General features: G+C 41.6%; 1 protein-coding gene across 2 annotated transcripts in view; it reads left to right on the forward strand.

Annotated features, from left to right (window-relative positions):
• The first annotated feature begins 560 nt into the window (after positions 1-560).
• The window catches only part of jag2b (jagged canonical Notch ligand 2b), a 42,890-nt gene continuing 27,642 nt past the window's right edge, over positions 561-15,808 (forward strand). For both annotated transcript variants that reach the window (XM_004550573.4, XM_004550574.4), the window contains exons 1-2: positions 561-919; positions 1,556-1,876. In XM_004550573.4, coding sequence (XP_004550630.3) covers positions 851-919; positions 1,556-1,876 — 390 coding nt within the window. In that variant the 5' untranslated portion in view covers positions 561-850. The remainder of the gene's footprint in view (positions 920-1,555; positions 1,877-15,808) is intronic.

A 15,808-nucleotide genomic window follows, 5' to 3' on the forward strand; every position in this document is an offset into this window, starting at 1 on the left:
GCAACAATTTTAAGCATTATTAGATCAAATCAAAAGCAACCACTTGAAAAGAAAATGAAACTGTACTGTAAACGAATCAAGTAATCCCCGCAGATTAACGCCAAACATTTAGCACACTTGTAGGGCTTTATTTTTTATTTTTAACTTTAGGAGCAAATCATTTTTTTAATGTGCCTTCTGCCATCGGGCGTCACTTCATTTAAACACCCATCCAAATTTGTCTCTGGGCCTAATTAAGACTGTAATTAAAAGCACAGCAGCGCCGATAAGTTCCTAATTTGACATAGGCTAATGGCCATGCTCATTATAATATCTTTGCGGCCGCGTTTAATTAAAGTCGACCCCTGCTTTGTTTGCACGCTGTAATGCGGTTTGTCTAAATGAAGCTCAATAGAAAGGCAGTACAATTCAAGTTTTGGGAGGAGGCGGAGGTGGAGGAGGATTGAAGCGGGGGTTATTATACTATTGTCCGCCCCTTAATCCGGTTGGCTCAGAGACTGCCCGCAGGCCAATTTGTAAGTGGTTTGCGGAGCTGCCAATCACAGCAGACATCCTCTCCTCAGGCTGTGGCAACGAAACATCTCAGTTGCTGTGTGGAGAGATTTGACGGAGGGACGCTGCTGTACATGGACCATCACTGCGCCTGCAATCCGCCGCCTGTTCACACACACGCATGTAATGCCTCGCTGAAATCGGGACGTACACGTTGGAGACGACACGCGTGTCAATATTCCATCTTTGCATGTATGGAGAGGAGGAACTAGTCGCCGGGTCCGCGGCTGTTTGTCTTTTTTTTTTTTTTTTTAGATCGTCCCCCCCTCCCCACATATCACTCTAATTAGTCGGAGGCATGTGGAATCTCACCAGGATTAGGAATTGCTTCCCAATAGTGTGCCTGCTGTTGACGTTATGGACGGAGGTAAGAGGGTGTTTTTAAAAATAATTTATTTATTACTCGTATTTAATTCTGCTAATTTAAAAAAAAAATGTTTAAAATTCAAATTAAAAAGTTGGTGGGCGTGGAGCGATGCGTTGGCTCTCCGGCAACGCATATTCGCGTCACATTAATCGATAATTGAATTACGTAGCCGTCAGTTGTGGAGCATGTGATCGTGTTACCATGACAAGTGTAAGGAATTGATACAGGCTACTCTCCATTTTGGTTTAATGCTGACTCCTTTATTTGAATTTCTTCATCTTCTTGAGGGGAGAGAATTAGGCCTGAACCAAACAAGTTGTAAGTTGGATTGCATCAATTGGCTGCTGCAGCGGTTAATTCGCTCCCGTCTGAGAGTAACCTGATTGTCTAAAATCCCAGCGTGCAAACTGTACGCTGTTCACGTGCTCCATTCATGATGCAGAAAAATATTGTGGCACATCCACCCAATCTCCAAAACCTCTATACCGTTTTAAATGGAGAGTAAGACTCAGATTTGGCCACTTCCATACTATTTTTTACGCACCAGATTAAGATGTATAAATTATGCTGTAATTTCTCCACAAGAGCCTATATGTAGTTCTCTCTATTAAAAAAATGTATATACGTTGGTTGTAGGTGTCCCAGTCAACCGGCTATTTCGAGCTGCAGCTGATCTCCGTGGAGAATGTAAACGGCGAGTTGGCGGACGGGGAGTGCTGCGACGGTCCCCGGAGCTCCCAGGACCTGAGCTGCACTCAAGACGAGTGCGACACTTACTTCAAAGTGTGCCTGAAGGAATATCAGATGGAGGTGGCCACCACTGGCTCCTGCACGTTCGGAGCTGAATCTACGCAAGTTGTCGGTGGAAATACGTTTTCTCTTAAGGGCGCCAACAATAACCCGAATAAAGTCGACGATGCTGGCAGGATTGTGATCCCCTTCCAGTTTGCTTGGCCGGTGAGTGATTTCTCTTGCTCCAGTTAAGCCTTTCTTTACCCTTTCTTCAGACAGTGCATCATTTTGAACCCGGTTTAAAATGTAGGGCGGGTTTGGGTTTTTTCCCCCTCCTTGTTACATGTACCCGCGGGCACACACACACGCGCAAGCACACACCTGCAGAAACTCGTGGGTAGAAAACGCTCTGGTATTCTGCATAATGAGGTTTTCCCCAGCAGCACCTACCTGGAGAAAAGTTCATATTTTCAAAATAAGATCCACAAGATTAAAAAAATAAAAAAAATAAAAAAAACTACAGCTAACAGTTGCTTCCAAATTTAGTTGACAGTCAGTTATTTTGTTGATTATTTCATCTGGAGCTTATTTCTCAAAGGTCTGAGCAACACATCAGAAGCTGAAACCCCCCAAGTTGGTTTTGCTTTGTTTTTTGTTTTTTTTCTATTTGAAAGTGAGTAAAATTTCTGACCCATTATGAAAACGATTGCAGATTACCTTTAACTTTTGAGCAGCTATATCAACAATTGCTTGTTGCGGCTCAAATTAAAGCGATTCTCCTTTATGCTGTTAAGACTGGAGACAAGAACCTGTAAAGGAGTCGCAGTTGGAATAGATTTAAAGCAGTGATCCAAAATGATTTTGTAGCATCTCCCACCTCCTCTGTCTTATTACAGAGAAGCTAGACCTCATTAAAGGGGGTGCTTAGCAGCATCCTGTCCTTATGAGAACTGACACACATCGGGGCTAAATGATTACATGCTTCACAAGGATCCGATTGCAGTTACAGTGTTTCGCAGTGTCAACTGGGTCATCTTTTAAAGTTGCCCTGATATATGAGGATTGGCTTTGTTCCAGGCCACCAGCTTGCACCTGTCAAGGCTGTGATGGGGTGATTACTCTGAAATGCTTTGATATGTAGATGGTGGCGGATGGGGAGTGCTTCTGCTTTTATGGAGAAATGGTTACGGCAATGCTTTTTGCATCAGCAAATTGCTGATTTTAAAGTCAAATCAATTTATTGAGCCTTAGCTCGTTAACTTAAAGGTTGAACCTTATTGTTTGCTACTCGCAGTTTTGTGGGGTGATTGTTGGTGTGTGGGAGTGAAAACTCCTACTTTCACACATAGCAACATTCAACAGCCAAGTTTTACAGGTGTAGGAGATTGAGGGGATGCAGCCTGGTTGTAGGTGCTGGTTGGATGAATTCTGTAATACAATAATGAATGTGTTACATTATGCTCAAAGTTTGAAATATGCGTCAAGTTGGAGTGAATGATGCCTTTGGGTAGTAGCTCGATGTGCACTTCTGGCTGGTTTTGACAACTCTCCGCCCCTCTTCAGCACCCAGGAGCCTCCTCTCATGCTGTGCTTGCTAGGTGGCTGCTTGTGGTCCTTCCAGGCCAGTTAACCTCATTTCCCTCCAGATAACTGATAGCTGATAAAGGAGCAATTTTACTGTTTGAGGTTTTTATGATAATGAGTGCTTTCCTTTGGACACTCTAATGTCAAGCACTGTTTTCACACAGCCTCGAACACCTAAAGGTGTTCTTTACTATAAAGTAGCCAGTGAAACTCAATATGCGAACGCAGACGTCTGACACAGTTGGGGTAGACGTTAAAACGTCTTTAGGGGGATGTTTTGTGTCAAAGGAACTGTACTGCACATTATTGGCTGCTGTTTAGACCAGGATGTGTGTGCTGTCTTTTGAACTGCAGTTGAGGATGGATGACAAAATCAGCAGCAGTTTCCTAACTAATTGAGTGCTTCAGGTTTTATTATGATAAACGAAGTGAACTTAAGTACAAGTGGTTGACCAATAGTGAAATAACAGCTGCATTTACTTACTTTTTAGGTTCAGAGGAAATAATGTCTAGAAGCATTTGGATACAAAGGCATAATTTTGAGTGTATGCCACCACAGTGATTATTTGTGCAATAAATATTCAGTTTAAGTGGAGATGTTTAGCTTTAATTCAAGAGGCTGGGAGAAATCCTATTAACTGTTAAGGAATTAAAGCCATTAGGAGCTGTAATGTGATTGGGCAAATGAACATAATCATAAATTAAAATATTCATTTTCAAAAAAAAAAATTTCTTTTTAACTTTTCACTGAATCTGAGCAAAACGTTGTGCTCTACACTTGAATTCATCGGTCTTTACCTGTCTTCTGTCACATTGCTTAAACATCAGCAAGCCAGTGACAGCTGGTTGGAAGCTACGAATGGCCATATGTTAGACTCCCTGCCCAGTGTTGTAGAGGTGATGTTGTATTCCTTGGATCATGAGCCGTTTTAGTCGATTCTCGGCGTGTCTAGTAGACATTTTATTCTGTTCCTGGCGCCAATTACTGGTCTGCACCTCATGCTAGTGGAACTGAATGATAATACATCTACCACCTGGAGCAGGAGTGGGCAATTAATTTTCCCATGTTAACCTGAGAAAATGGGCCTGTTGTGGAGGACTGCACCAATAAGCTTCTGACGAGATAAAATTAACAGTGAGCAATGAGTTCAGCTTATTGTTGAAGTCTCTGCTCACTGTGAGCTTAACAATAAGGGCCCGTTTTCTCATGTGGCCCCTTGGGAACCTTAATTGCCCACTTGGGTACCTGGAGGTGTTCTTCATATGAATTGATCCGACAAAGGGATTTTTCTGTACCATGGAAAGGATTCCGGGATAATCAACAGCTTTTGTGCAAATAGCCCAAAGGCTATGTTAATTGCCTTTTGATCCTTTGAAAAGGATGGAGCACCATATTTATTAATGACTTAAAATGCCTGAAATCTTTCCTCAAATTGAGGCAGTCTGCTGTGTCCAAAATGACTTGATAAAAGGCTAAAAGACAAAAAAGTCAATGTCTAGCCATATATATTCACCATCAAGTTATAATTCATCTGAGTTGAGTATTCCTTCGAGTCTAACTCAAACTTCATATGGACTAACTACATGGTTCATATCTCATAAAATATGATCCACTGAGGATCTCAACAACTTGAGGCAGAGGTGAAGAGGGCTGTTCTGGTGTGTCGTACTTCTGTTAAGTGCCCGGCTGATAACGTCGCAGTATTCCAGTGCCAGATGTCACAACAAGTCTTCGGGGTCACTGGCTGTGGCCTTGTTTCTTTCCTCACTGAAGAAACAAAGATGCAGTGTACTATTGGCTGTGTCATCTGGTCAACTGCCCATTTCGAGCCACATGAAAACCAGCGAGGCCTGGACTCTTCTGTCATCTTGAATCAGGCTTGAGCAGAATGAATGATTTTATTCCTGCTCTCAATTTTGATCCTTATCAGATGTTGATGTCAACAGAAAAAATTCTGCTTAGGTTGCCTTTTTTGATGATAATAAATGTTCTTGTTCATACTTAAACATACACTTAATTAGTCTCACACTTTCTTATGATAGCGGAAATTTGAATCCTAGGATCTTGGCTATGCAAGTCTGCGTAATTTAGATCGATGGTTATGTTGCTGCTAAAGACACTAAGTTTCAATTAAACCGTTCACCTAAGCTAAATCTGAAAGTGAACATTTAATCTCAGTCTTGTGTAGAGCACTCAGGCTGTAACAAAAAAAGGTTATCATGTATTCCTGGAGACGATTGTCTCCACAGAAATAGTGGCTCTATGCATCATAGTTTCTTCTGTTCTTCTATCATCACACCAGTATGATTCAGCTGCTAATGGCTGATTTTTATCCATTCTTTGGAATTCTCCCAGTGATTCTCTGTCTTGTTGTTCTCTTGACAGCATGCCAGTAAAAAGACTGATTAGTGATGCCACCTCTGAGCTCAGCCTCCACTTTTTTCTTCTCTCTCTCTTTCTTCAGTCCTAAATTTACTGCTTATACTCTCGTGGCTTTAAATCTTTTTGTTAGACCGACATTCATATTGTAATTAGGATGTCACCAGAACCAATACTTAGAACTTTTGATTCAGATATTCTGACAACACGATGGTACTCGTGTTTTTCTTTATTACCGTGGGTACCGCGTGCAGCATATCTGCCACTACAGTTCTTCTGGAACTGAAGGGGGCAGCATATGTCTACAAGTGTTCCAGTCTGTCCTTACATGCTGAAGAAGAAAGATGTCCATAAGCACGCAAAAAAACAGCACATGGAAGATTGCGACTAGTACAACTTCTGCGATGTGTCCACCCTAACTTGCGGATAGGAAAGGCAGTCAAACCAATATCCAAGTGATACTGTCCAGCTTTGTAGACAAAGGGAGGAAATCCTTTAAATTTAGTGAAGGAACTATCCATAGACAAGATCTGTCCAAAGAATTCGAGGGGGAATGAGTTTCAATGCAACATCTTCTTAAAATATTATTTTTCTTAGGAAATATTGCTATTTTGTTTGAGATAGTTGGCATTGCAGCTGAAAAATCAACTGTGTTCCCAATGCTAACGTTCAATCTCGTAATGTTAGTAGGCAACGCAGGAGCCATCCTAGCATTTCAGTCTGTGTCCTGTCAATAAAATATAATAACCTTCGGAGGGACTCTGCATAGAGCTGCTGCTACTCCACATCAAAATGACCCAGCTGAGGTGGTTCAGGCGTTTGACCAGGATGAGCGCCTCCTGCATGAGGTGTTCTAAGCATGTCCTACCAGAATAAGGCCTCGGGGTAGACCCAGGACACGCTTGCATCTTTTGGCTGGCCTGGGAGCACCACTTCCATGTTCACTTGAATAGGCTGGAGGACGAGGAACGGGGAGGTCTGAGCTTCTCTGCTTAGGCTGCTGCCTCTGCAAGCCAGCTTCAGAAAAAGGATTGATGGATAAAAATCTGTTTCCCATAGAAATCTATATCAGTCTTGTTATTTATTTATTTTTATTTTTTATAATCGCAGCCATCGCCATCTGGTGGCCTTCAAATAGAATGCAGGGGTTTCCACATAGAATTCAGAATGCACCGAATTGGTTTCATTTGTCCAAACTGGAAACGAAATCTACCAAACCTTTGTTAGACATTGCTTTGTGTTTGGCTACTATCACCCATCTTGTCTGTAACTTACTGAACATTGTGGTGATGGAGCGGCTCTGATTGGAGGTTCTTGACTTGGGTCCCAGTTGATTATGAGCAGACTGGGCCAAAGGGGGGGGAAAAAGGAACAGACTCAATGATGGTTAAATCAGGGTTAGGCTAGTCATTTCCCTGCGTTTCCATTATTTAGGCCAGACTAGGTTAATCACTGATTTTCTTAATCTTGGCCTTAGAAAGATTAAAAATAAGCCTATTTGCTCATTAAAATAAAAACAGCGTTCATGTTTAATAAAGCCCATGGACCTTATGCAATGTAGATTCACATGCTCCAGCTCGCAGATGAGCTGACCAAGTTAGTGCCTTGTTTGGCCACTCTTATTGAGTTTCCTTTTTGTTGGCTCATGCTGCGTGCGTACTTCTGGAGAGCAAGTGAAAGAGAGAGCCACGTCTTACTTCCATTTGAACACTAATGAAATTGCCGGTGGAATTTCTTTTCCTATCTTTCTCTCATCCTCCCTGCCCTCAAGTGACATCAGCCGGACGTCCGTTTGATGTGATCCTGCCTGTAACTCTATCCGCTCCAGGCTTTGACATGTATCAAGCCTCCATCCTCACTCTGCTAGTTAATGGATGTAGGGAGGTAGTTTAAACTCTACTGGGATCTACACCAGGCATCAGTGTCATTAAAATGCTTAAACTACATATTTCTTAAAATAGTTTGTTTCCTAGAATAAAGAGTTTTTAAACACTCTGACCCATCTATGGTAAAGGGATAGTGAGTGTGCTACAGGTTGGTTTATTTGTTCTTCCGCTCACGCACTCCCTTAATGTGTAGTTGGTCTCATGCGGCTGATTATTTCAACTGTGAGCAGATTTGATTCACAATTAAATGACATCTCAACTTAGCCGTACCTGCTAAATTTTATTTTACATAACTCTTTTCTGGAGCAAACATAAATTATTGGAATTCCTGTTTCATGCTTCTGTTGAGAATAAAAGTACAAAAACCTCGACTGACTCCTAGAAGATTGTCAAGGACACAGTCCCCAACTCAGTCATTGTGCTTGTATCAAGTTATGAATTATACATCCTAGGATAAAGATGCACATTCTGGGATACTAGGTAGTAATTGTGTTAAAGTATGCTGTGCACACATTTGACAGGTGTGAAGTACTTGCAAGATGAATGGAAAAAGGAAGTGAAGTGGTTGGATACTGCATCTAGCAATATATATGCATATCCAACACCACATATCACCTATAACATGTGATCTATTTGCTCCTGACCCGTTATCAGAGTAAAACTCCGTAGCAGACAAAACCTTCTAACATAGAACTCTTTGTCTTATAAACGTCAGCAAATTTGAGCTTGAGCAGCGGAAAATGTTCTTGAGTATCATCGCATTTCTCAGACAAGGATTCTTATTGATGCATCTGAATATGAGAATGAAGCAGAGCATTTCAGTGCTTTGGTGATGCACTTTGGCTCATGTAATGTAGGTCTTTCCTCCTTCCTCCCCTCTCTGGCTGAGGGGCAGCTATATTATTTATTTTTTTTCGACGCGCATGCACACACACACAGAGAGAGAGGCTAAAGCAGGCTGCCATGGTTAACCACACCTGATACGGAGCGTGTCAGAGCTGTTGCTAGGAGACGGCTGCATAGGCCTCTAGTAAACAATTATCTTTCCTCTGTGTGGCTCCCTCCCCCATCCATCCTCCTCTGGTCCCAGGGCTGGTCTGTGGAAAGCTACTCACACGAGTCTCACCTGTGATTCAGCGTTGTTCTGTATCGATTATACAATTAGCCACTCGCACTGAACTCCCAAAGTGACATAATGGGACGTAAGAGAGCCTTTCTGTTTTTTAAGAAGTGGTGATTAAGATGTGGTAGCCTACAGTTTTATTACTTTTATCTTTGCATGTTCCTCTAGGCTTTACTGCAGAATGAGATTTTTTTTTTTTTTTTTTTTTTTTGTTCCTGAAATGATTGACCATATTCTTCCAATTTTATTAAGTAAAAAAACCTGTCAATTATTAAACAAAGATGTAAACAGATTAAATTTATCAGGCAGTAGCTCCACACTTTGGGTTCTGACTTAGCGGACTGACGTAAACAACAGTCCAAATGCTCTGTGCTACTGAGTGAGGGGGGGGGCTTCAGTGAACTGTGATGAACTGACATCTTACCATGAAAGGCTCACTAATAACTGGATCATTTCAGTCTTTACAGTTCTCATCTTTTACAGTTAAGTGCAATTACAGATTCAATCTTTGGACATTTATTGCAGTTTCACGCTCTTTGACTCGTGTGTCTCAAATGGGAATCAAACCTCTCCTAATGAGCTTGTAAATATCATGTTCGTATATATAAAGTTTCTTATGACTTCAGAGGAACTCGACAGTTATTAATGTCAGACAGCCACTTTTGTTTATAACATAAACATAGCGTTATCGCTAAGTCTTGGTGACTGAAAGTAATGCTTCTGTTTTATTGTAAAAACGGTCATCACAATTAACTAATTAATTGGCTCTGGATATTGATCTTTAAAAGTAAGTCGACTAAAAATAAACCGTAAACGCCAAGTTTGTTTTTAAAAGGAACAAAATCTCTAGAATCACAGCTGTTTTCATCAACACTGGTAAAAATGTTGCAGATGGGTATTTTAAGAAGATGTGACACATCCTGTTTCCACACTGTATGAAAATAAGCTCATTATTTTTCTTTGGCGTAAACCATATTTTAACCAAACCACTGCACTGCGAATGCAAATGGGCTTTAAGTTGCCATTGAGCCATTTCCTATAGAGTCATGAGAACACCTTGTGCAAACATAACCAGAGGCAAATTGACGCACAAAATTTCAAATTGCATCTGCGTGGTCCAACATGCAGACTCTTGTCATTTTCAGTGGTAAAGGTTTCAGTTCAGATTTCATTGATGTAAGTAGAAGAGGGAACATGATAAATGAATAAAACGGCGAGATTTAGCACAGTGAATCTGTTCTACAGTGTACCTACTGTAATTTTATAACATCTGCTGTGTAGTTAATGCCTTCCTTAGCTCGACTACATCCATAATGTATCGAAGTTTACTATCTAAACGTTTTTTTGTTTTTATCAGTGTATGTAAGGTTGGTAACTGAAGGATTTTTGCTTTATTTTTTATTTTTTTTAAATCCTGTCTAGAAGGGGACTGCATGTGCTCCTTTGTTGTGATCTCACAGGTGAGAGAGTGTGTATTCATGAACGCGTTTAAGACGGTGGTCTGAGTACTCTCTTGTGGATCTGAGCTCATGGGACAGATGAAGAAAACTCCACTGTTTACATCTGCAGAGTCTCTGCTCAAAATGAAACTGGTGTTTTCAGATTTACTGTAAATGCACAGTGCACCTGCTCCACCCTTGTGTGTGTGTGTGTGTGTGTGTGTGTGTGTGTGTGTGTGTGTGTGATGTTTGGGTTTTTTTTGTTGTTTTTTTCTGCTAAAGATCAATGATATATTTGGTATGTTTCACATTTAAAACACTGCAGCAAAAGCACTGTCTGGTATATCATCAGTCCATTTGGTAGCCAGTGTTCATATTAACAGAGGAAGAAGTGCAATTGGTCTAAATGAAGTAAAAGGGGGAGGGGGGGTGACACCTTGATTAAGGTGTCATACTTGATCTACAGATGTAGGCTCAAAGTTACACCTGAAAGGACTCACAAGCACTGCTGTATGTATTTTTTTTTTTTTCTGGTGGAAACCTTTTAAATCATATGACAATTTCTTTTCCAGTATTTTCACCACATACTTTAAAAGTCATTATGTCTCTTATTGTAAAAACATTGCTTAAGTAGGTGGCACAGTGACCTGCTTGTCAACGAATGCTGCACATGTTATTTGTATAACCCTGTTGTACAGTAAGTTGTGTGTCTGCACATGTGTGTATTTCCATGGTCACTCTGCATTGAAGCGTGTTGTTGTGGCCCACCACATCCCCTGCCTCTTGTTAAATGAATGGTGTGCAGGTGCAAGAGGCTCCTTGTGGGGGTAATTAAAGCATGTCATTACATGGGCAGTTAAATTGTCACTGTTCTGTTGAACTTTGGATCAGGAATTGGCCTGTTAATGTTTCTGAAGCATGCTTATTTCTCTAGTACCTCTTAGACCTCTGAAGGCAAATTAACTCCAGAGGAAGTAATTTGCAAATATCCAAGACGCTGCAGTAATGGAGATTTAACCTGTTTGAACTCTGACTTGTTTGTCACACTTGGCACGCATCGGGATGAACTCATGACATGTGGCATTTCTGTCAATAGTTTTGTGACTGTCAGTGAATTATTTTCAGCTAACTTACAGCATTTAAACTGCCTTTGTAGTGTCACCCCTCTCATCCCCCACCACATCTTAGCTTTTAGCTAGGGCTGCTCAATTAATCGAATTTTAATCACGATTACGATCTGGGCTTTCAACGATCATTAAAAATGACTGAGCCGATTATTAGCCCCTCCCTCATTTATCCGCGACACCTTAAAGGCCGGTCCGTGAAAATATTGTCGGGCATAAACCGGTCCGTGGCGCAAAAAAGGTTGGAGACCGCTGATTAAGAGGACCCGAGGGAAGCTCGGAAAGCTAAGCAGAAGTTATTTGGAGAGTGACTGCCGTTGGTTGAAAAGAGAGTTTAAAAAAAAAAAAAAAACTTCAGTGGTGTTGCACACAATTTTATATTATTTTTTTTAAAGTCATTGTTAACCCTTTAAAGCCGGTCAGAGCAGCACGCTCCGTTTTGCGTAACTATTTTTAAATACCTGTAGAACCTGAACCGTGTAAGCTAGCGCAATAATTTGTTTTGCATATGAAACCGGAGGAGTTGTACTTACATCTTATGCCATCAGCTTGTCCTCGGTCACGGTTTCCTTCCACATATAGCTTTGCAAAAATTGCATAAAAAGCGCTTGCAGGAACAAAAACATAATATTCCAGAAACACGCTTTGCCGTTCCTATCAGCTGTTCGTAACACTTCCCACAGTGAAATGATGCACCTGCTGTTTTCTTTGCAAATTTGCATCATAGGATTGTTTTTTGTTTTTCCTGCAGTATATAAAAATTGGTGTATCTCCAAAATAAAACTATGAAGACACTCAAAATAAATTTCCTGTGGTGGGAAACTATTTTTTGCAACTTTATTGTATTTAAAGTTTTGAGGGATAAACCTCTTAAACTTCTCCAAGTAGAAATATATGTAAATAAAACAAAAGCGATTTTCAATTTTTTTTTGTAGTTTATTGCACTTTTTTGCAATTTATGTAATTACTATGGACTTAATGCATACATATTATTAAAATATGGGCTATAACAGTTGTATTGATGTATAGCAACTTGAAATGCTCCCACAAATGGCACTACAACATGTAAAAAAAATAATATAAGCTCTGGTGGACTTGGTTCTATAGTAGGTCTTAAAGGGTTAAATAAATATCGTCAAATAATCGTGATCTCAATTTCAGTGAAAATAATCGTGATTATCATTTTTGCCATAATCGAGCAGCCCTACTTTTAGCTTATTTTAATTGTAACTCTAAACTAGCACACGGCAACGCCGAGCTCGTTAGCCTTTGTATACACATGTGCATGCGTCAGTGTTTGTTTTGCGTGTAACACAGTCTTGGATTATGCTGGTTAATTAGCACCAGGAGGGGAGGGGTTTGTTGTATTGGAAGTGCATGGGTAATGACCCTGTTGGCATAGTAGCAGCATGCTCAATGGGCCGTGTGTGTGTGTGCACAGCCGGTATATGCCAGCCAGCCAAATGCCTTGCCTTCAGTACGAGATCTCTTGGCACACGACTCTGGCAGGCGTGCAGAACTCATAGCCCTCCACCTCTCTACCCGGAGAGATGCGACTGTCTGTAATCTGCTTCCTCAACTACACCTGTGGTTGCAATGGTGAAAATAAATGATGCCTAACTTGACTGCTAGAAGACATTTAAAAATAAACCCAACATAATCCTGTGATTTATTTGCCAGCTTCTCCTCCTTTAAAGATGTTAAAATCACAGGATTATGTCATAAATATTTGATAGGTTGACGACACTAATCATATATTTGTGTGCTCAGGATTCTAATTGTCTTTATGACTGAGAATTTATTTCCTACTAGGTTATTTTAGAGTTTTTCATACCTGGAAACCTGGAATGGCCACCGTGCTGTTTCAACACTGATGTCAAGAAGGGTCAAAAACCATCCAACCTTTCTGCCTGCCAACATATGCAAGGACTTTGCCACTGGAGGTCTTTGATCCTTGCCTCTGAACAGATTGAGGAGCTAGTCTGAGAGATTTACATTTGAAGTCCACTCTACTGGCAGAAGTGATGGGAAGCTCACATTTTTATTTTATTTTTTTCAAATGTTTTACCCTGAAATGGCTTCCCAAAATCCTATACCTGAGCATGCTTTCCTTCCCTTGGAAACTTCTCTGCTTTGGGGTTGCTTGATTACTGATCCTGATTCATTAGGAAATGGCAATACCAGATGAATTCTGTTATTTCTCACCTTACCTGGTACTAAATATTAAGGGTGACATAGCATGTCATATCTCTCATTAATCCAGATTTTTAGCAGTTCTTCCAGAGATCCTGTGTCACATGCTCTTGTGTCCAGTCTAGGAAGGACTTCTAGTGCGGTGCCTTTACACTAGAATAGTGTAAACTCGGCCCTATTAACATCAAAAGCTGGGATTGACATCGCAGATTAATGAAGATTACATGTGGCGATTACTGGCCATGGAATGAATTGTGATGACCTTTTGTCCCATCAGAAGGTAATAAATCAGACATCAGTTAAACTCTCTGTAGACGAGCTTGGAGGTGGGCATGTAGGCTACTTTCAGTGGACATGCGAGACAAAAATAGCTCAAGGACACAGACGGGGCTTTTTTTTTTTTTTTTTTTTTTTTTTTTGTTTGTTTGTTTCCTTTTAAATTGCGAGTGCTAATCTGAGACCTTTTTTTATAGTAACTATGTGAAAGTCGTTCTCAAAGCTCGGTTGATATCCCAACTTTCCCCAAGGGACAGAAATTAGTCAATCAAAGCTGTGATCTACAAAGCAGACGCGCCCCTCCAACGATACGGAATTGTTGGCAGACGGGGATGTTGCATGGGATTACACACCAGCCCTGGATCTCACATTCTCAGTATTCTTCGAATGCAAACCCGCACGTCGCCCCCACATACAGAGGGCTGACCCCTCTTTTGAAAAAGAAGCGTGCAGATCCCATGCTTAGTGACCCCAACCTGCCCCGGCTTCCACTTCCCACTGCCACCTCTCTGTTTCCCGTCCCTTTTATTATTTCAACAGCCACCTTCCACTCACCCATCCACCCATCGTCTGGCGTGGGAACCTACACCTGTAGCTCTCCCCAGACATCACTAGTGGTACATCCTTTGCTTTTATCATCATTGTGGTCTACTGTGGAGAATTAAATAACTACCTGGAATAGATAATGATTATTATTTTTCCCTTAAATGTCAGTGCATCATTACCTCAGTCACTGAGTGCATCCAACTAACATCCTTTGTTTCTTACCATTGCTCCCCCTTCTTGACTTGAAAGCTAGGATTTCTCCAAGTAAATCCTCTAATCCATTTGGAAGGGTTTTGGAGATTTGACTGCAGATACTTTGTAGTCTCAAATGATGTATTTCACGCTGTCAGACATGGCAGATGTGTTTTGAGTTGAAAAAAGGGCAGGTTAATGATGTTAGGATACTTTCTGAGTCTGATTATATGATTAGGACTTGCACAGGAGCCACTGGCGGCTTGTTTTGACTTCAGCAATTCAACTGTGCTGCTCAGGCTCAGTAGCACACATGCTGACACTAATTGTCCCCGTGCTGACTGTGTCTCTTCATGGACAATGGTTTTGATTGGAATGGGGGTGAGTTACGGTGTTGGGACAAGGGTCTTTGTTCAGTTGCCTTCACCCCCTTCCCTCCCCCACTCCTCCCCTTTATCCCTCTGCCCATCCATCTATCTTGTTCCAACCATTTGGGCAGCTGTCACTTAATCCAGCTAATCACAGACGGGGACGGTCTGTGGGAAACCAGACTAGTCCATGGCTTTGCTCATCCCCAGCATGCGCGATTCGGGACTGTTTACTCAAACGTTTACTACATGTAGGCATGTAAGGAAGCCTGGACTTAAAGTAAACCCCAAAAGGTGCAAGTCACGGTATGACCACCCCTTCTTTGTTTAATCTTTGAATGTGCGTCACGACGAGGTTCGTCTCTCTGCATAGTCTCACGAAACAGACAGGCTTCATTCTAAGATCTCCTGTCCCAAATGCATGTATTGCCACTTATAGTTCCTCTTTATATCCACTGGCATATGCACCCACCCATCCAAATGCTCTGAGTGGGTCGGCCAGCCCACCCTTTTGTTGTTGGGGGAGGGTGGGTTTTTAGAAAGGTCAGAAGCCGTCTACGTGTCGTGGGATGATGCACGTTCATGTATAATAATCCACGTTTGAGCCCGCATCTGTTGTGTGTCTGCGGTCGGATGGGTTGGCAAAGCTTCCGGCAACAGAAGCACGAGTCTGCCCATGCCCTGATCCCCTGATTTCTCTTAACTCCTAACTATAGCTTTCCATCTCTTCACGCCAGCCTTCTTTTCTTTTCTAATGTTGTCTTGCCTGGATACATACAATCTCACACACCTGCACTCCCAATCCTTATTAACCCAAGCTCTCCCGCTCACACCTATCCTGTCATCTTCCATTCCGTTCTCTTTTCACCAATGATCTTCCACAATAACACTCCCCTCCCTTTCCTCCCGCTGCCACCCACAGCCAGACAAGCCTCTTTAATCCAACAGCCCAGCAGCAACTAGCCTACCAGCTTGTTGGTCCCCCAGAACAACAACGTAGGCAGACGTACACATGTTTTACAGTGACCCTCCCTGATTTCTCCTCC

The sequence above is a fragment of the Maylandia zebra genome, linkage group LG15 (genome assembly GCF_041146795.1).
Source record: "Maylandia zebra isolate NMK-2024a linkage group LG15, Mzebra_GT3a, whole genome shotgun sequence".
Lineage (NCBI taxonomy): Eukaryota > Metazoa > Chordata > Actinopteri > Cichliformes > Cichlidae > Maylandia > Maylandia zebra.